Genomic DNA, 22,293 nt, shown 5'->3' with positions numbered 1-22,293 from the left:
GATCGCCGAATTCGTCCTCGCTTTCTCCCGTGTCGCTGGCTGTCGTGTCGTTTTCGTGGGTTTCGCTTGCATACGGTTCAAACCGATATGGCTCAATAGCTTCAGTTTCTTCTTCGCTACCTGCCTCCACACTACAACCATCCGTTTCAATACATGCGGAATCTGTTGAATTGCTTAAGCCGCTGAAATCCGAGTCTGAATCCGAGCTAATGTCGCTATACCTTTCTGTTCTTTCTGCCATGTTTGTTTGTGTTGGCATCACTATGTGACGTCACAGGAAAATGGACAGGTGTTAGAGATGCGCGGATAGGCAATTATTTCACCCGCAACCGCATCAGAAAGTCGTCAACCATCCGCAATCCACCCGATCTAACATTTGATCAGAACCGCATCCGCCCGCCATCGGCCCGCACCCGCCCGTTGTTATATATCTAATATAGACGATGCAAGGCATTAGTGAGGTTATAAAGCTTTTGCCTGTTAAAGAAAGGAGACTGATCCAATGCAGCACAGACATTCGCGTGCCACGCTGTCACGACCCAGACGCACACCAGTGCGCAATCATATGGGAGTCGCGCTGAGCGCACCTCCAAGCGCGTCTCTCTGCCGGCGACGGCCGGGTATGGGCCCGACGCTCCAGCGCCATCCATTTTCAGGGCTAGTTGATTCGGCAGGTGGGTTGTTACACACTCCTTAGCGGGTTCCGACTTCCATGGCCACCGTCCTGCTGTCTATATCAACCAGGGTGAGCCCCACCCCTTTCGTGAGCGCACTGCGCGCGGAGTGACCCCTGTTATGCGCCCCCGGCAACAGGGGTGTCGGGCAGGTAAGCTGCGCGGGCGGAGCGCGCGGAGTGACCCCTGTTACGAGCCCCCGGCCACGGGGGTGGCGGGCAGGTACGCTGCTTACCTGCTGAGCGTGACGCCGGCCGTGGCGAAGGCGGACGAGGCGGGGTGTCGGTGCGGTGGTGACCCTGGACGTGCGTCGGGCCCTTCTCACGGATCGCCTCAGCTACGGCTCCCGGTGGGGCCCTCTCGGGGGAAGGGGCCTTGGTCCCGGACCCCGGCGAGGCGTCGGGGGCCTTCTCCGCTCCGTAAAAGTGTCCATCTCTTTTTTTTTCTTCTTCTGTTGTGGCATATGCTGCAGGTGCCTGCTCGTTTTTCGTATGTGGGTAACAACATTTAACTATGTATATATATTTACCAATTGGTTTAACTGCCACCCGCCTGAATCTATTTAAAATCTAATTTTTTTTTTATTTCAAATGCCAGACCCGACCCGATCCGACCCGACCCGCGGATAAAATCTAATTTTTTTAAATTTCATCCGCCCGATCCGCGGATAATCCGCGGACTCCGCGGTTGTGCCAGCAAACCGCGCATCTCTAACGGGTGTATATAACGATGGTAAAAATCAGGCACTTTGAAGCTTTTTTTAGGGATATTGCGTGATGGGTACAATTTTGAAAAAAACTTCGAAAAATAAAATAAGCCGCTGGGAACTGATTTTTAATGGTTTTAACCCTTCTGAAATTGTGATAATGTTCCCCTTTAAAGTTGAAATGCAGACGAGTTTGCCTCTGATTTGTGGTTTTGTTTCTGTGCTCTCATGCATTCATTCAAGGCCCTCCCTCCGTCTGGCTGACAGACAGCAGGGATAATACGCATTGTCAGCATCTTAAATAACTTCCGACATGTTGCTTAATAGCTCTTTTTTCAGCCTGTGTGTGTGTGTTTGTTTTTCCTTTGAGGAACATAATGCCATCTGTTGGTGTGTGTCCGTGCACAGTTCTCCTCTTACTTCAATGAGTACTCCGCTGCAGTGTCAGGGAAGCAGCATGTTGAATTTTTAAAGGGTGCAACCCCAATACCTACAGTGCAAGACATATACGGGGCAGCAATGGAAGCCAAACGCTCGCTTTATGACCGGTTTCCTTAGCGACGGAGTGACCCACATTTTCAGTTGTCATGTGGGAGATATGGCACAGCTGTTGAGGAGGCGTCTTTTATCCCCAAACCATGACATTACTGAGCACTGAGAACCGCACCACCACAAGCAAAACACACATGCACCTGATTATTTTTGTATTTTTTTTGACTGACAATATATTTGATGTGTGTTTCCATTCAACTCTAGCCAGGAATGCCCCAGACTGTGTGCTCTGGCACCATGTTCACCACTCCCAGTGGCTTCAGCCCCCATCTGGCCTGCGCTGAGCCTGGGGACGAGGAGGAAGAGGAGAACACACAGGAGGGCCAGGGACCCGCCACTTGCCTGGCGGATGGGCCTCCCATCACCTCCGCCTCACTGGAAACCCTCATCCAGAATCTGGTGCCTACCGCTGACTACTATCCCGAGGTGAGAAAGCGCAAGAACATTTTCGATTGTGATTCATTTCATCATTTTTTACATTGTTTTTAATCTGCCAGTTTTCAAGAATCTGTAATAAAAACTAGAGATGTCCGATAATATCGGACTGCCGATAAATGCTTTAAAATGTAATATCGGAAATTATCGGTATCGTTTTCAAAAAGTAAAATGCATGACTTTTTAAAAGGCCTCTGTGTACACGGACGTAGGGAGAAGTACAGAGCGCCAATAAACCTTAAAGGCACTGCCTTTGCGTGCCGGCCCAGTCACATAATATCTACGGCTTTTCACACACACAAGTGAATGCAAGCATACTTGGTCAACAGCCATACAGGTCACACTGAGGGTGGCCGTGTAAACAACTTTAACACTGTTACAAATATGCGCCACACTGTGAACCCACACCAAACAAGAATGACAAACATTTCGGGAGAACATCCGCACCGTAACACAACACAAACACAACAGAACAAATACCCAGAACCCCTTGCAGCACTAACTCCTCCGGGACGCTACAATATACACCCCCCCCCCAACCCCACCCACCTCAACCTTATCATGCTCTCTCAGGGAGAGCATGTCCCAAATTCCACGCTGCTGTTTTGAGGCATGTTAAAAAAAATAATGCACTTTGTGACTTCAATAATAAATATGGCAGTATTTATTGCCACCTTTCCCAACTTCTTTGTCACATGTTGCTGGCATCAAATTTTAAAGTTAATGATTATTTGCAAAAGAAAACAAAGTTTATGAGTTTGAACATCAAATATGTTGTCTTTGTAGCATATTCAACTGAATATGGCTTGAAAAGGATTTGCAAATCATTGTATTCCGTTTAACGTCTAACACAATTTCCCAACTCATATGGAAACGGGGTTTGTATGTGCAATTTCCTGCTTCCAGTTTTCATATGGTGTTCTTCAAAGGATGTTTGTACTTCAATTTGATCAAAAAAACATTCCTTCTGAATGCAAAACAATAAATATCAAAAGCACATTGAGTTGACAGATGTTTTGCATGTTCAAGCCTTGCCAGAGGTCTGTGAGTGCTCCTGTTGACTTGATGGTAATTGTCTCCTCCTGTCCATTGCCAGAAAGCCTATGTGTTTACGTTCTTGCTGAGCGCCCGTCTGTTCATCCCTCCTCCGGAGCTGCTGGCCCGCGTCTGTGAGCAGTGCATCAAGCAGCAGCAGCTGGACCAGAGCCCGCTCGATACGGTCAGCACTGCGCCCACACCCTCCCAAACACACCACGTGCGTGCGTGCATGTGTGCTCACCACCTTTCTCCCCGCTGGCTTTCATCCAGGCAAAAGTGCGCAAGTTTGGTCCCAAGATCTTACAGCTGCTCACGGAGTGGACAGAGACCTTCCCCTCTGATTTTAAGGACGAGAAGATGGTTGGACTACTTAAAGACATCATCCACAGGATAGCACCCTGCGATGAGGTACTTAACATCACGTCACAGACATCTTTGTTGGTGGAACGCTTCTCGGATGCTCGGCACAAGTTAGTATGACTCAGGCGCAAGTTAGATCCACCTTGTTGCTGCAGCCATCATCACATTCTATATATATATATATATATATATATATATATATATATATATATATATATGTATGTGTGGGAAAAAAATCACAAGACTATTTCATCTCTACAGGCCTGTTTCATGAGGGGGGGTACCCTCAATCATCAGGAGATTTTAATGGGAGCATTCACATACCATGGTTTATATAGGGCACAGAGTGGGTGGGTACAGGCTGGCGTAGGGGCGTGGTGATTGGCTCATGTGTTACCTAGGAGGTGTTTCCGTCTGTGGCGGCATGCTGTTACAATTTCGCTGCGCTTGTTGAGGGATGACAGGTCTGGACGGTAAATAATAAACATTTTCTCTTTCAAGCATAGGTTGCATCTTTTATTACCACTATTGTAAGGTGTGCTGGATGCAAGAATTTGCCATGTTATTGAATATTCAACATTATTGTCTTTGAGGTCCCAAATGTGTTTGCTGAGTTCTGTGGTATTCCGCAGGTTTTGGTTCCTGAAAGAAGCCTTGTGATTGTTCCATCTGGTTTTGAACTCTCCCTCGGTTAATCCTACATATGTGTCAGATGTGTTAATGTCCTTGCGTGTTACCTTAGATTGGTAGACAACTGATGTTTGTAAGCACCCCCCGTTGAGAGGGCAATCAGGTTTCTTTCGGCAGTTGCAGCCTTTGTTGGTTTTGGAGTCGCTCTGTCCGGGGGCCGACGGCTCATTTGCAATTGTTTTGTTGTGGTTTGAGATAATTTGTCGTATATTGTTCATACAGCAAGAACAACATTAAATTGAGCTACAGCTGTATGAACAATATACGACAAATTATCTCAAACCACAACAAAACAATTGCAAATGAGCCGTCGGCCCCCGGACAGAGCGACTCCAAAACCAACAAAGGCTGCAACTGCCGAAAGAAACCTGATTGCCCTCTCAACGGGGGATGCTTACAAACATCAGTTGTCTACCAATCTAAGGTAACACGCAAGGACATTAACACATCCGACACATATGTAGGATTAACCGAGGGAGAGTTTAAAACCAGATGGAACAATCACAAGGCTTCTTTCAGGAACCAAAACCTGCGGAATACCACAGAACTCAGCAAACACATTTGGGACCTCAAAGACAATAATGTTGAATATTCAATAACATGGCAAATTCTTGCATCCAGCACACCTTACAATAGTGGTAATAAAAGATGCAACCTATGCTTGAAAGAGAAAATGTTTATTATTTACCGTCCAGACCTGTCATCCCTCAACAAGCGCAGCGAAATTGTAACAGCATGCCGCCACAGACGGAAACACCTCCTAGGTAACACATGAGCCAATCACCACGCCCCTACGCCAGCCTGTACCCACCCACTCTGTGCCCTATATAAACCATGGTATGTGAATGCTCCTATTAAAATCTCCTGATGATTGAGGGAACCCCCTCATGAAACAGGCCTGTAGAGATGAAATAGTCTTGTGATTTTTTTCCCACACATACATATATATATATATATATATATATATATATATATATATATATATATATGTATATATATATATATATATAAATATTAGAGATGTGGTGTACTCGTCACACCACAGAACACTTTTCCACTTTGTATCAGTCCATCTTAGATGAGCTCGGGCCCAGCGAAGCCGGCGGCATTTCTGGGTGTTGTTGATAAATGGCTTTCGCTTTGCATAGTAGAGTTTTAACTTGCACTTACAGATGTAGCGATGAACTGTATTTAATGACAGTGGTTTACTGAAGAGTTCCCGAGCCCATGTGGTGATATCCTTTACACACTGATGTCGGTTTTTGATGCAGTACCGCCTGAGGGAACCAAGGTCACGTGCATTCGATGTTACGTGCAGTGATTTCTCCAGATTCTCTGAACCTTTTGATGATATTACAGACCGTAGATGGTGAAATCCCTAAATTCCTTGCAATAGCTGGTTGAGAAATGTTGTTCTTAAACTGTTCAACAATTTGCTCAATCATTTGCCCACAAAGTGGTGACCCTTCACTGGTTTTGGGGTTTGCACATGCATGCATAAGTCAAAGCGTGAGTGAGGAATGCAGTGATGGGGAATTAAATTCGGCTAAATCACTACCACTGTGTCAGGGTGAGTAGTCACAGCGCCGTGTTACACAATCTTCGCATGGCAGGACAGAGGAAGGATGTGAAGAGGAGTGGCTTTATCTGCAGCCTGGAGGGAGAAGGAATGGATGGACGGAGAACACTGGGGGATGGGCTGCAGAGGGGAAAGGTAGAAGAGAAGTAGGAGTCTGAGTGGACGACCCAGGAAGATGGAGGGAGTGGATGTGAGGACAGAAAGAAGGGAAGAGCTGGCAGTGATGAATGTGCTGCTCTATATGTGTGTGTATGACAATGTGTGTGTGTATGACAATGTGTGTGTGTATGACAATGTGTGTGAGCTCGGGGTCATTTGTGAGGCACCGTGACCCTACAGCCTCGGTGACCAGCATCTGGAGAGGGGGATTGAACCCAAACACTTATTCACCGCATCTCTGCAATTGTGTGAAACGCATCAAATGAATCATCAATGTGCGCAAAATATGTGGAAAAAGCTATTACGTAACTGATCATGTTTCTGTCTAAACGCTTTTAACAGTTACCCACACTTTGGTTTTATGACACAGCATCAGTGTTGGGTTAGTTACTGAAAACAAGTAACTAGTTACAGTTACTAGTTACTTTATTTCAAAATTAACTCAGTTACTTACACCAAAAAGTAATGCGTTACTGTGAAAAGTAACTATTTAGTTACTTTTCAAAAAAAAAAAATATATATATATATATATATACAGTGGGGCAAAAAAGTATTTAGTCAGCCACCAATTGTGCAAGTTCTCCCACTTAAAATGATGACAGAGGTCTGTAATTTTCATCATAGGTACACTTCAACTGTGAGAGACAGAATGTGAAAAAAAAATCCAGGAAATCACATTGTAGGATTTTTTAATAATTTATTTGTAAATTATGGTGGAAAATAAGTATTTGGTCAATAACAAAGATTCAACTCAATACTTTGTAATATAACCTTTGTTGGCAATAACAGAGGTCAAACGATTACTATAGGTCTTTACCAGGTTTGCACACACAGTAGCTGGTATTTTGGCCCATTCCTCCATGCAGATCTTCTCGAGAGCAGTGATGTTTTGGGGCTGTTGCCGAGCAACACGGACTTTCAACTCCCTCCACAGATTTTCTATGGGGTTGAGGTCTGGAGACTGGCTAGGCCACTCCAGGACTTTCAAATGCTTCTTACGGAGCCACTCCTTCGTTGCCCGGGCGGTGTGTTTGGGATCATTGTCATGCTGGAAGACCCAGCCACGTTTCATCTTCAAAGCTCTCACTGATGGAAGGAGGTTTTGGCTCAAAATCTCACGATACACGGCCCCATTTATTCTTTCCTTAACACGGATCAGTCGGCCTGTCCCCTTAGCAGAAAAACAACCCCAAAGCATGATGTTTCCACCCCCAAGCTTCACAGTAGGTATGGCGTTCTTGGGATGCAACTCAGTATTCTTCTTCCTCCAAACGCGACGAGTTGAGTTTATACCAAAAAGTTCTATTTTGGTTTCATCTGACCACATGACATTCTCCAAATCCTCTGCAGTATCATCCATGTTCTCTCTGGCAAACTTCAGTCTGGTGCAGGTCTACAATTCTTTTCCTGGTGTCCTTCGACAGCTCTTTGGTCTTGGCCATAGTGGAGTTTGGAGTCTGACTGTTTGAGGCTGTGGACAGGTGTCTTTTATACAGATAACGAGTTCAAACAGGTGCCATTAATACAGGTAATGAGTGGAGGACAGAAAAGTTTCTTAAAGAAGAAATTACAGGTCTGTGAGAGCCAGAGATCTTCCTTGTTTGAAGTGACCAAATACTTATTTTCCACCATAATTTACAAATAAATTCTTTAAAATTCCTACAATGTGAATTCCTGGATTTTTTTTTCACATTCTGTCTCTCACAGTTGAAGTGTACCTATGATGAAAATTACAGACCTCTGTCATCATTTTAAGTGGGAGAACTTGCACAATCGGTTGCTGACTAAATACTTTTTTGCCCCACTGTATATATATATATATATTTTTAAGGCCCTATTTAATGCCATTTTAGCCTTCATTTCAGTACTGTTATTCCACTGGAGAATAATACAATGTGTTGATCAACTTGACATGTATTTGCATCACTCAACTCTGCTAAGCAATGTGCTCTACATACAACGCACAAAGACAAAGATATGTTTCAAAAAGCCAATTTATTTCAGGCCAGAACAAATTGCCCATACTATTTTAAATAGCTGCAACATAACATACATAAGTAACAAACAGCATAATAACAGCATAGATGTAAACCAAGAAAGGCACACACTACATACACAAAGCCTAACCAGCCGTTTTTCTCTCTCAAGGAATTCTGAAATAAAATCATGTCTGAAGTCCAGAACACTCTACACATTTCCCCAGTTTTAGTTTACAGATAAGGAAAGATTGGCCTGGCCCACTAGCATCCCTCTTTATGTTTGTGAACTTTATAGTCTATACATTTAGAGTGATGTGATAATAAAACACTCTAGAAGTCTAGAATGAAAGAGTATATAAGAGAATTGACAGAGTGTGTGTACCTTCAGTGTGCAGTGCCTCGTTAAAATCCAGCCGCTGTTGGAGGTGGAGGTGAAGTGTGTCTCTCTTTACTAGCTTCGTCGAAGCATGTTGCTTTTGTAGCTGTTTCAGAAGATTTGAATTGCTAGGATAGGATCTTTGATCCAAGACACAACTTACATTCAACTAAGATGTTCTTTTCTTTGTGGTCGACAAAAGAAAAGTATTGAGAATATCTCCATGTTAAGAAACTCGGCTTCGGGCTTCGCCATGATGTCTTGTTAGTAATAACACACACACACAAACAGCGCCTCTACCGCAGCGCTGCAATAAAACATACTCAGATGTTCTCATCTTCTCAACATTATACTACATTAAAAATAAAGTAAATTAACGCTGTAACGCATCACGTAGTAACGGTAACTGAGTTACTGAATATAAAAAATAACGCCTTAGATTACTATTTACCGCCGACAGTAACGCCGTTACAGTAACGTGTTAGTCCCAACACTGCACAGCATAAAGTACTGTAGATGTTCAAAGGAGCATCAGACCCACAATGAAAATATGTGTAAGAAAAAAGTCATACTATTATAAAATTAAAGTCAATCACCCCCATGCCCCTGAGAGGGAGTAGCGGTAGAAAATGGACAGATGGATGGATATTTCACAAACTACCTTTTATAAATGTTTTTTTTTTTTTAGAAAACATGTACGTGTATGAAAAATATGTGATTGACATTCAGGGAAGCCAATCAAAGCCAACATTTCCTCTGATCCGTTTTAACCCTTGTGTTATGTTCATATTGTTGTTACTCAGCCAGCGTTTGTGGGTCTGATGGACCCGTTGCATTTTGTGGCTTTTAATGCCTCACAATCAAACACTTTTATGTTAAAATACTGAACAGATGTTTACCTTATCCCAATAAACATCTGTTCAGTATTTCAACATAAAAGTGTTTGATTGTGAGGCATTAAAAGCCACAAAATGCAACAAGTCCATCAGACCCACAAACGCAATATGAACGTTGCACGGAAAATTTCTCTGCCAGTTTCTGCATTCCACAGGGGTTCTTCTTTTGTGTTTCTGCACCTGTTTGTCAACACTGTCTGCTCTCATTTTCTCGCACATTTGACCCTCTGATGTTCTGTGTACCTACACTCTGTCCTCCTCCTGTCCAGGCGTGCTGTGTGTGTGTGTGTGTGTGTGTGTGTGTGTGTGTGTGTGTGTGTGTGTGTGTGTGTGTGTGTGTGTGTGTGTGTGTGCGTGTGTGTGTGGTACACAGAACATCAATTTACACACTTCTAATAGCCCACAATTTGAAATGTGGACTCGTCAGACCACAGAACACTTTTCCACTTTACATGAGTCCATCTTAGATGATCTCGGGCCCAGAGAAGCCGGCGGCATTTCTGGGTGTTGTTGATAAATGGCTTTCGCTTTGCATAGTAGAGCTTTAACTTGCACTTACAGATGTAGCGACCAACTGTATTTAGTGACAGTGGTTTTCTGAAGTGTTCCTGAGCCCATGTGGTGATATCCTTTAGAGATTGATGTCGGTTTTTGATACAGTGCCGTCTGAGGGATGGAAGGTCACGGTCATTCAATGTTGGTTTCCGGCCATGCCGCTTACGTGGAGTGATTTCTCCACATTCTCTGAACCTTTTGATGATATTATGGAGCGTAGATGTTGAAATCCCTACATTTCTTGCAATTGCACTTTGAGAAACGTTGTTCTTAAACTGTTTGACTATTTGCTCACGCAGTTGTGGACAAAGGGGTGTACCTCGCCCCATCCTTTCTTGTGAAAGACTGAGCATTTTTTGGGAAGCTGTTTTTATACCCAATCATGGCACCCACCTGTTCCCAATTAGCCTGCACACCTGTGGGATGTTCCAAATAAGTGTTTGATGAGCATTCCTCAACTTTATCAGTATTTATTGCCACCTTTCCCAACTTCTTTGTCACGTGTTGCTGCCATCAAATTCTAAAGTTAATGATTATTTGCAAAAAAAAAAAATGTTTATGAGTTTGAACATCAAATATGTTGTCTTTGTAGCATATTCAACTGAATATGGCTTGAAAAGGATTTGCAAATCATTGTATTCCGTTTATATTTACATCTAACACAATTTCCCAACTCATATGGAAACGGGGTTTGTGCAACGAAATGTCATTTTCAGCACAAACCCAAGATTAGACAAACATTGCACAGGGTAACAGAACAGGAACGCTGATGGCGCCCCGTAATGCTTCACCTTTATCGGTAGTTTTGAAGCTAAAATACCTCTGTGTTGCCTTTCACGCACCCTCTTTATTAACCAGTTGAATTGACGTTTTGGCCATTCTTCCTCTCCATTCTGTTTCAGCATTCAGGTGAAAAAGAAGGCAATATAGCACCGTTTTTAATTCATTAGTACCACGGCTGTTTATTAGTAGCGTACAAGCCTAGATTCTATGCTTTTTTAGATCTACAAAGTACTGATTAATTATTGATTGACCCTAATTAAGACTTACTGACTTCCATTTGTCGTCTATGTGCAGGCCTACTGGAAGACCCTAAACCAGGTGTTGCAGAAATTGAGCCAGAGGCTGGCCTTGATGACTCAGGGGGAGGAAAGCATCGTCAAGGTCTCCCTCAATGCCTCCTCCATCTCCGACAAGCTCGTGGCCTTCAAGACCAAGTCTCCGCCCATCCAGAAGGACATGCTCTCCATCTGCAACGACCCTTACACACTGGCACAGCAGCTCACCCACGTCGAACTGGTGAGCGGGGGGGACGGGGACGCGGAGGGCTGCGGGGGAGCAGGGTTGGATGGTGGGGGGGGGGCAGGAAATGGAGACGATAACGAGGATAGATGAGGAGAAACGGTCGGCGGAAGATTGGAGGGAAGGCGGCCAAGGTTGGTCAAGCAGTGCGATGACATCACACGTGCAGGCCTGGTGATGCAATACATGAAGTATTGTTGCGCAATTGATTTCAGTTCAATTCAGTTCTCTTCCATGTAACACAGTGGTTCTTAACCTGTGTTGGATGGAACCCTAGGGGTTCGGTGAGTCGGGCTCAGGGGTTCGGCGGAGGTCGAGACACACCCGACTCATCGTGTAAATAAAAACTTCTCCCTATCGGCGTATTACGGATACGACAACAGCAGAAGTCAGACTGATTTGCAGGTGTGTCATTTGTTGTGAGTTTATGCACTGTGTTGCTTTTGTTCTTTGAACAAGGTGATGTTCATGCACGCTTCATTTTGTGCACCAGTAATAAAACATGGTAACACTTTAGTATGGGGAACATATTCACCATTAATTAGTTGCTTATTAACATGCAAATTAGTAACATATTGGCTCTTAACTAGTCATTATTAAGTACTTTATTCAGCATGGCCTTATTATAACCCTAACCCTAACCAAATAACTCTAAATTAAGTCTTTATTACTTAGAATGTTCCCCTAGTGTCCAAATAACTCTAAATTCAGTCTTTGTTACTTAGAATATGTTCCCCTAGTGTCCAAATAACTCTAAATTAAGTCTGTTACTTAGAATATGTTCCCCTAGTGTCCAAATAACTCTAAATTAAGTCTTTGTTACTTAGAATATGTTCCCCTAGTGTCCAAATAACTCTAAATTAAGTCTTTATTACTTAGAATATGTTCTCCTAGTGTCCAAATAACTCTAAATTAAGTCTAGTCAGATGACTTCTAGACCTCCACCCCAGATCACACCTCACTCCTACCCACTTCTCCAAAGTGGGCTGGCTCAGGGTGGAGGACAGAGTAAAACAACTTGCACTGAGCCTGGTCTATAAAATCCGCTACACCTCCCTGATACCGAAGTACATGTCAAACTACTTCCTTAACGTAAATGACCGCCATAACCACAACACCAGGGGGAGCTCCACTAACCACGTTAAACCCAGATTCTGATCTAACAAAGGTCTTAACTCATTCTCTTTCTATGCCACATCAATATGGAATGCACTCCCAACAGGTGTAAAAGAAAGTGCATCTCTATCCTCCTTCAAAAAGTACACCTCCAGGCAACTTTAACCCTAAACTAACACCCTGCCCCACCACATCCCACTTCCATGGATTGTAAATAATAAAATGTAAATAATCAAATGTAGGCACTTTTTCTTATACTTTCTGATCTCTCTCTCTATGTCCACTACTCGCTGTACATATCCTACCAAGTCAGTCCTACACTGTTTCAATGTCCATTTCTCTGTTCTCAATTGTTGATGAATGAATTGATGATACCAACCAAACCTAAACCCCCACCTCCATATCCCACACCACGGATTGTAAATAATGTAAATAATTCAATGTATATACTCTGATGATTATCTTGTGTGATGACTGTATTATGATGATAGTATATATCTGTATCATGAATCAATTTAAGTGGACCTTGACTTAAACAAGTGTAAAAACTTATTGGGGTGTTACCATTTAGTGGTCAATTGTATGGAATATGTACTTCACTGTGCAATCCACTAATAAAGGTTTCATTTAATCAATTAAAATATGTTCCCCATACTAAAGTGTTACCAAAAACATATAACTTTGTCTTGAATTTGAAAAAAAAACACTGTATTTGTCACTAAAGAAGGCTTCGGGGAACGCGCATATGAAACTGGTGGGCTTCGGTACCTCCAACAAGGTTAAGAACCACTGATCTAACAGCTATTTTTCCATTTTTCAATTGAAAATTGCTTCAATTTAAAATATACCAAAAATATTCATATATGCTAAAAAATATATATTTCTGAAAAACACAATTATAAAGTAAAATATTTAGATGATCCAATGACAAACCCATCCATCCATTTTTCTACCGCTTGTCCCTTTCGAGGGCGCGCGGGGGTGCAGGAGCCTATCTCAGCTGCATTCGGGCGGAAGGCGGGGAGGTGAGGGGAGCAGTGGTTAGCAGACGTGTCGCGCCCGGGAATCATTTTTGGTGATTTAACCCCAAATTCCAACCCTTGATGCTGAGTGCCAAGCAGGGAGGTAATGGCTCCCATTTTTTTTATAGCCTTTGGTATGACTCGGCCGGGGTTTGAACTCACAACCTACCCATCTCAGGGTGGACACTCAAAATCTGTATTTTTACAGAAAAAGAAGTGGCAGCTCATCAGAAATTTACTGTCAAATATACAGTGAATTTTACAACAAATTACAAAAAATGGAAAATGGTTCTCGCCCGGAAAAGGGTGGAGTGCCATCTCCGGGTTGGGGAGGAGATCTTGCCCCAAGTGGAGGAGTTCAAGTACCTCGGAGTCTTGTTCACGAGTGGGGGAAGAGTGCATCGTGAGATCGACAGGCGGATCGGTGCGGCGTCTTCAGTAATGCGGACGCTGTATCGATCTGTTGTGGTGAAGAAGGAGCTGAGCCGGAAGGCAAAGCTCTCAATTTACCGGTCGATCTACGTTCCCATCCTCACCTATGGTCATGAGCTTTGGGTTATGACCGAAAGGACAAGATCACGGGTACAAGCGGCCCAAATGAGTTTCCTCCGCCGAGTGGCGGGGCTCTCCCTTAGAGATAGGGTGAGAAGCTCTGTCATCTGGGGGGAGCTCAAAGTAAAGCCGCTGCTCCTCCACATGGAGAGGAGCCAGATGAGGTGGTTCGGGCATCTGGTCAGGATGCCACCCGAACGCCTCCCTAGGGAGGTGTTTAGGGCACGTCCGACCGGTAGGAGGCCACGGGGAAGACCCAGGACACGTTGGGAAGACTATGTCTCCCGGCTGGCCTGGGAACGCCTCGGGGTCCCACAGGAAGAGCTGGACGAAGTGGCTGGGGAGAGGGAAGTCTGGGCTTCCCTGCTTAGGCTGATGCCCCCGCAACCCGACCTCGGATTAGTGGAAGAAGATGGATGGAAAAAAGCACTGTTGTTATTTTACCGGGAAAAACTGTCCGGATCGTTGCCAGACTTTTTCTGTCAAATTTGCAGTGTTTTTTTAACATATTACTGTAAGTTACAAAAATGGTGTCACTGCTTTTTTAATTCTGGCAACTGAGCTGCCAGTTGTTTTTTTTGTTTTTTTTACTGTAAACAACTGTGGTACCCTGCGACGAGGTGGCGACTTGTCCAGGGTGTAGCCCGCCTTCCGCCCGAATGCAGCTGAGATAGGCTCCAGCACCCCCCACGACCCCAAAAGGGACAAGCGGTAGAAAATGGATGGATGGATGGTATCACTGTTTTTTTAATTCTAGCAACTGAGTTGCCAGCTGTTGTTTTTTTTATTTACTGTAAACAATTGTGGTACCCTGCGATGAGGTAGCGACTTGTCCAGGGTGTAGCCCGCCTTCCGCCCGAATGCAGCTGAGATAGGCTCCAGCACCCTTCGCCACCCCGAAAGGGACAAGCAATAGAAAATGGATGGATGGAATTGTGGTACCTTTTTTCCATTTACAGTCATTTATAGAGATGTCCGATAATGGCTTTTTTGCTGATATTCCAATATTGTCCAACTCTTAATTACCGATTCCGATATCAAGCGATACCGATATATACAGTGGTGGAATGAACACATTATTATTAATTTAGTTGTGATGCCCCCTGGATGCATTAAACAATGTAACAAGGTTTTCCAAAGTAAATCAGCTCAAGTTATGGAAAAAAATGCCAACATGGCACTGTCATATTTATTATTGAAGTCACAAAGTGCATTATTTTTTTTTAACATGCCTCAAAACAGCAGCTTGGTATTTGGGACATGCTCTCCATGAGGAGCTTGAGGTGGGCGGGGTTGGGGTAGCGTCCTGGAAGAGTTAGTGCTGCGAGGGGTTCTGGGTATTTGTTCTGTTGTGTTACGGTGCGGATGTTCTCCCGAAATGTGTTTGTCATTCTTGTTTGGTGTGGGTTCACAGTGTGGCGCATTATTTGCAACAGTGTTAAAGTTGTTTATACGGCCACCCTCAGTGTGACCTGTATGGCTGTTGACCAAGCATGCATTGCATTCACTTGTGTGTGTGAAAAGCCGTAGATATTATGTGACTGGGCCGGAACGCAAAGGCAGTGCCTTTAAGGTTTATTGGCGCTCTGTACTTCTCCCTACGTCCGTGTACACAGCGGCCTTTTAAAAAGTCATACCTTTTACTTTTTGAAAACCGTCCATCCATCCATCCATCTTCTTCCGCTTATCCGAGGTCGGGTCGCGGGGGCAGCAGCCTAAGCAGGGAAGCCCAGACTTCCCTCTCCCCAGCCACTTCGTCCAGCTCTTCCTGTGGGACCCCGAGGCGTTCCCAGGCCAGCCGGGAGACATAGTCTTCCCAACGTGTCCTGGGTCTTCCCCGCGGCCTCCTACCGGTCGGACGTGCCCTAAACACCTCCCTAGGGAGGCGTTCGGGTGGCATCCTGACCAGATGCCCGAACCACCTCACCTGGCTCCTCTCCATGTGGAGGAGCAGCGGCTTTACTTTGAGCTCCTCCCTGATGACAGAGCTTCTCACCCTATCTCTAAGGGAGAGCCCCGCCACCCGGCGGAGGAAACTCATTTCGGCCGCTTGTACCCTTGATCTTGTCCTTTCGGTCATAACCCAAAGCTCATGACCATAGGTGAGGATGGGAACGTAGATCGACCGGTAAATTGAGAGCTTTGCCTTCCGGCTCAGCTCCTTCTTCACCACAACGGATCGATACAGCGTCCGCATTACTGAAGACGCCGCACCAATCCGCCTGTCGATCTTACGATCCACTCTTCCCTCACTCGTGAACAAGACTCCGAGGTACTTGAACTCCTCCACTTGGGGCAAGATCTCCTCCCCAACCCGGAGATGGCACTCCACCATTTTCCGGGCGAGAACCATGGACTCGGACTTGGAGGTGCTGATTCTCATCCCAGTCGCTTCACACTCGGCTGCGAACCGATCCAGTGAGAGCTGAAGATCCTGGCCAGATGAAGCCATCAGGACCACATCATCTGCAAAAAGCAGAGACCTAATCCTGCAGCCACCAAACCAGATCCCCTCAACGCCTTGACTGCGCCTAGAAATTCTGTCCATAAAGGTTATGAACAGAATGGGTGACAAAGGGCAGCCTTGGCGGAGTCCAACCCTCACTGGAAACGTGTCCGACTTACTACCGGCAATGCGGACCAAGCTCTGGCACTGATCATACAGGGAGCGGACTGCCACAATCAGACAGTCCGATACCCCATAATCTCTGAGCACTCCCCACAGGACTTCCCGAGGGACACGGTCGAATGCCTTCTCCAAGTCCACAAAACACATGTAGACTGGTTGGGCAAACTCCCATGCACCCTCAAGGACCCTGCCCAGAGTATAGAGCTGGTCCACAGTTCCACGACCAGGACGAAAACCACACTGTTCCTCCTGAATCCGAGGTTGGACTATCCGGCGTAGCCTCCTCTCCAGTACACCTGAATAGACCTTACCGGGAAGGCTGAGGAAGAGCCTGAGCTTTTTTGAAAACCGATACCGATAATTTCCGATATTACATTTTAAAGCATGTATCGATATTATCGGACATTTCTAGTAATTTAAGTAAGTTAGTAACTGGAGATGTCATGGTAAAAATGTGATAACCTCCCTCATCACTCGCAAGCTCGTCGGACGACACAGACAGATGCAATTAGACAAAGTACATGGCAAAAGACCACCATTGATTGGTGCATTTAGTCCATGCGTGTGTGTGTGTGTGTGTGTGTGTGTGTTATGTGGTGTGTGTTTGTATTAGTGCTGGAGTAAGCGTGTGTGTACGCTTGTCTGAGGGATGACATCACCCCACAAGTTCGTCATGCGCCTGGGGCATCAAACTACGGGGATAAAACTGCTGTGAGTGTATTAGATGTGACAGCACACACACACACACACACACACACACACACACACACACACACACACACACACACACACACACACACACACACTTGCATCAGAGGACATTTCATTGACTTGCATTCTTTTCCTTGAGATAACGATGCCTATATAACCTCATGATGTGTGTGCATTGCATAGCTTGAATTATGATGACGGCTCAAAGTTTTGACTTGACTTTTCCTGGTGTGTTGTACTGACAATGTTGCTTTAATGGACACATTTGGCCGTCCCCTCTGAGGAAACGTAAATCCAGCGGGTCACGTCAATGAGTCGTTGCTTTTCCCCATTGATTGGCTCCCGTTACTGAAATGAAATAATTATTAACGGGACTATTTGTGTTTTCCAGGAACATTTGAGTTACATCGGGCCAGAGGAGTTTGTCCAAGCTTTTGTCCAGAAAGACCCCCTGGATGGAACCCAGGTATATTTTCACAAGGTGTTGCTATTAATTAAAACTGCCTGCACAATAATGCATGTAGTTTGATAATAAAATAAAATGCAGAAGGTGGGTCACTATAAAATAGCGATGTGCAATATCACTGATTGTCTTTACCATCCGATACCGAGTAAAATGCATGCAGGTATTTGCGATACTGATCCGATACCGATACTTTGTACCATACTCATACTTGCCAACCTTGAGACCTCCGATTTCGGGGGGTGGGGGGTGGGGGGCGTGGTTGGGGGCGTGGTTAAGATATATATACCGTATTTTCCGCACCATAAGGCGCCCTGGGTTAAAAGCCGCGCCTTCAATGAACGGCATATTTCAAAACTTTGTCCACCTATAAGCCGCCCCGTGTTGTAAGCCGCATCTAACTGCGCTAAAGGAATGTCAAAAAAACAGTCAGATAGGTCAGTCAAACTTTAATAATATATTAAAAACCAGCGTTCTAACAACTCTGTTCACTCCCAAAATGTACGCAAATGTGCAATCACAAACATACGTATATCAACATGGACAGAGCTGCGTGAAAAAAGCCACCCGGCCTCTTCGCGTAAACTTAAACTTACCTTAACCACTCGCTCATCTTTTCTTCATCCATCCCTTCGAGTTAGCTTTTATGATGACGCCGGCTGGAAAGGTCTCTTTTGGCAAGGTCTTCCTTTTGAATATCACCATGGGTGGAAGTTTCTGGCCATTAGCATGGCAAGCTAGAACCACAGTGAAGGATGACTTCTCATTCCCTGTGGTGCGAATATTCACCGTACGTGCTCCCGTTGTATCCACAGTGCGGTTCACAGGAATATCAGTTGCTGTGAAATAGTAATCCGTGTGCGGATGGAGAGATTGCGTCTTTTCATGAACCGGATACCTGTCGCTTAGTAGGAGCCATTTTGTGGTCTTTACAGATGTAAACACACAAAGGAAATGAAACGTACGGTGATATCCGCGTGCTTTTTCTTCTTCTACGCGGGCGGGTGGTTGCTTACAGTAGAAGAAGAAGCGCTTCCTGTTCTACCGGGAAAAAAGATGGCGGCTGTTTATTGTAGTTACGAGACCGAAACTTTATGAAAATGAATCTTAATATTTATCCATATATAAAGCGCACCGGGTTATAAGGCGCACTGTCAGCTTTTGAGAAAATTTGTGGTTTTTAGGTGCGCCTTATAGTGCGGAAAATACGGTATACAGCTAGAATTCACTGAAAGTCAAGTATTTCTTTTATATATATATATATATGAAATTCTTGACTTGGTGAATTCTAGCTGTAAATATACTCCTCCCCTCTTAGCCCCGCCCCCAACCACGCCCCCACCCTGACCACGCCCCCCCCACCCCCCACCTCCCGAAATCGGAGGTCTCAAGGTTGGCAAGTATGCAATATGTTACTGCATACGTCAGCAGACTAAATTAGGAGACTTTGTTTGTTTACTTACTACTAAAAGACAAGTTGTCTAGTATGTTCACTATTTTATTTAAGGACAAACTTGCAATAAGAAACATATGTTTCATGTACCCTAAGATTGTTTGTTAAAATAAAGCCAATAGTGCAATTTCTTGTGGTCCCCTTTATTTAGAAAAGTATCGAAATACATTTTGGTACCGGTACCAAAATATTGGTATAGGGACAACATCAGTACAAATAGACCTAATGTGTGTGGTACATTGTAAAAAGTTGTATATTTCAAGTGTCGCTGCTCTTGGTAAATCTTCAAGCGATATAAAAACTCAGGGCGAGTAAAAATGATACCGTTATTCTCCAGCGAATGCGTTATCAATGTATATATTTTTGTACTCAGTTAAAAAAATAAATAATCTGAAAACAGACAAATAATACATATAGACAGATAACATATATCTGAAGACAAAACTTTGTTCTATAGGTGTACAAAGTGTACTATCATTTGTTTTTGACAGGGGTGTCCAAAGTGCGGCCAGGGGGGCCATTTGCAGACCTAAGCTCCAGTTGTGTTGGCCTGCTACATATTGTCGGAAAAAAGCAACAGTAAAAATTAAAAAACAACAATAAAAAAGAGCGAAAATACAAACCCCGTTTCCATATAAGTTGGGAAATTGTGTTGGATGTAAATAAAAATGGAATACAATGATTTGAAAATCCTTTTCAAGCCATATTCAGTTGAATATGCTACAAAGACAACATATTTGATGTTCAAACTCATAAACTTTATTTTTTTTTGTCCAAATAATAATTAACTTGGAATTTCATGGCTGCAACACGTGACAAAGTAGTTGGGAAAGGGCATGTTCACCACTGTGTTACATGGCCTTTCCTTTTAACAACACTCAGTAAACGTTTGGGAACTGAGGAGACACATTTTTGAAGCTTCTCAGGTGGAATTCTTTCCCATTCTTGCTTGATGTACAGCTTAAGTTGTTCAACAGTCCGGGGGTCTCCGTTGTGCTATTTTAGGCTTCATAATGCGCCACACATTTTCAATGGGAGACAGGTCTGGACTACAGGCAGGCCAGTCTAGTACCCGCACTCTTTTACTATGAAGCCACGTTGATGTAACACGTGGCTTGGCATTGTCTTGCTGAAATAAGCAGGGGCGTCCATGGTAACGTTGCTTGGATGGCAACATATGTTGCTCCAAAACCTGTATGTACCTTTCAGCATTAATGGTGCCTTCACAGATGGTTTTTTTTTTGGAAAAAAGCTCATCTAAGATGGACTGATACGAAGTGGAAAAGTGTTCTGTGGTCTGACGAGTCCACATTTCAAATTGTTTTTGGAAACTGTGGACGTCGTGTCCTCCGGACCAAAGAGGAAAAGAACCATCCGGATTGTTATAGGCGCAAAGTGTAAAAGGCAGCATGTGTGATGGTATGGGGGTGTATTAGTGCCCAAGACATGGGTAACTTACACATCTGTGAAGGCACCATTAATGCTGAAAGGTACATACAGGTTTTGGGAACAACATATGCTGCCATCTAAGCGCCGTCTTTTTTTTGTAAGCCATGATATTACAGACCTTCGATCCTTCAGGCGGTACTGCATCAAAAAGCGACATCAGTGTGTTAAAGGATATCACCACATGGGCTCAGGAACACTTCAGAAACCCACTGTCAGTTACTACAGTTGGTCGCTACATCTGTAAGTGCAAGTTAAAACTCTACTATGCAAAACGAAAGCCATTTATCAACAACACCCAGAAACGCCGCCGACTTTGCTGGGCCTGAGCTCATCTAAGATGGACTGATGCAAAGTGGAAAAGTGTTCCGTGGTCTGACGAGTCCACATTTCAAATTGTCTTTGGAAACTGTGGACGTCGTGTCCTCCGGACCAAAGAGGAAAAGAACCATCCGGATTGTTATAGGCGCAAAGTGTAAAAGGCAGCATGTGTGATGGTATGGGGGTGTATTAGTGGCCAAGACATGGGTAACTTACACATCTGTGAAGGCGCCATTAATGCTGAAAGGTACATACAGGTTTTGGAGCAACATATGTTGCCATCCAAGCAACGTTACCATGGACGCCCCTGCTTATTTCAGCAAGACAATGCCAAGCCACATGTTACATCAACGTGGCTTCATAGTAAAAGAGTGCGGGTACTAGACTGGCCTGCCTGTAGTCCAGACCTGTCTCCCATTGAAAATATGAAGCCTAAAATAGCAGAAGGGAGACCCCCGGACTGTTGAACAACTTAAGCTGTACATCAAGCAAGAATGGGAAAGAATTCCACCTGAGAAGCTTCAAAAATGTGTCTCCTCAGTTCCCAAACGTTTATTGAGTGTTGTTAAAAGGAAAGGCCATGTAACACAGTGGTGAACATGCCCTTTCCCAACTACTTTGGCACGTGTTAATAAGTTAATGATTATTTGCAAAAAAGAAATAAAGTTTATGAGTTTGAACATCAAATATGTTGTCTTTGTAGCATATTCAACTGAATATGGCTTGAAAAGGATTTGCAAATCATTGTATTCCGTTTATATTTACATCTAACACATTTTCCCAACTCATATGGAAACGGGGTTTGTACGTGTCACTCATTTGCTTTCTGTCTCAGTCCTGCTGTATGGACTTCCTCCTGCTATTGATCGTCTCACTTCTGCCCTCAGCCTGCCGCTGTCTTTGTCATTTGCACCCGCGCTGGGGGTCATCCTGTAGACAGGAAGCTAATTAGCATTAGAGGAATCCCCAATGGAAGCATTATACTCACTTGTGTTTGCTTGTTGTTTGTGCATCATCAGCCGCCGTGCTTCAGCGAGCAGAAGAAGAAAACCTCCAACCTGGAGGCATATGTCAGGTGGTTCAACAGATTGTGTTACCTGGTGGCCACTGAGATCTGCATGGTGAGTCATGTGGGCTTTGTACCGAGGATGTGGTTGTGGCTTGTGCAGCCCTTTGAGACACTTGTGATTTAGGGCTATATAAATAAACATTGATTGATTGATTGATTGATAATGGCTGCCAAAGCACTGCTTCTCACTCACAGTACTTTTTTCAGACA

At 44.2% G+C, this 22,293-nt stretch overlaps 1 protein-coding gene across 2 annotated transcripts in view; it reads left to right on the top strand.

Annotated features, from left to right (window-relative positions):
* The window catches only part of LOC133576739 (ras-GEF domain-containing family member 1C-like), a 209,525-nt gene that overhangs the window by 172,000 nt on the left and 15,232 nt on the right, over positions 1-22,293 (top strand). For both annotated transcript variants that reach the window (XM_061930072.2, XM_061930073.2), the window contains exons 2-7: positions 2,137-2,358; positions 3,464-3,586; positions 3,676-3,813; positions 11,077-11,298; positions 17,723-17,797; positions 22,034-22,135. In XM_061930072.2, coding sequence (XP_061786056.1) covers positions 2,137-2,358; positions 3,464-3,586; positions 3,676-3,813; positions 11,077-11,298; positions 17,723-17,797; positions 22,034-22,135 — 882 coding nt within the window. The remainder of the gene's footprint in view (positions 1-2,136; positions 2,359-3,463; positions 3,587-3,675; positions 3,814-11,076; positions 11,299-17,722; positions 17,798-22,033; positions 22,136-22,293) is intronic.

This window comes from Nerophis lumbriciformis, linkage group LG36 (assembly GCF_033978685.3).
Source record: "Nerophis lumbriciformis linkage group LG36, RoL_Nlum_v2.1, whole genome shotgun sequence".
NCBI lineage: Eukaryota > Metazoa > Chordata > Actinopteri > Syngnathiformes > Syngnathidae > Nerophis > Nerophis lumbriciformis.
This window is presented reverse-complemented; position numbering and strand designations above follow the sequence as displayed.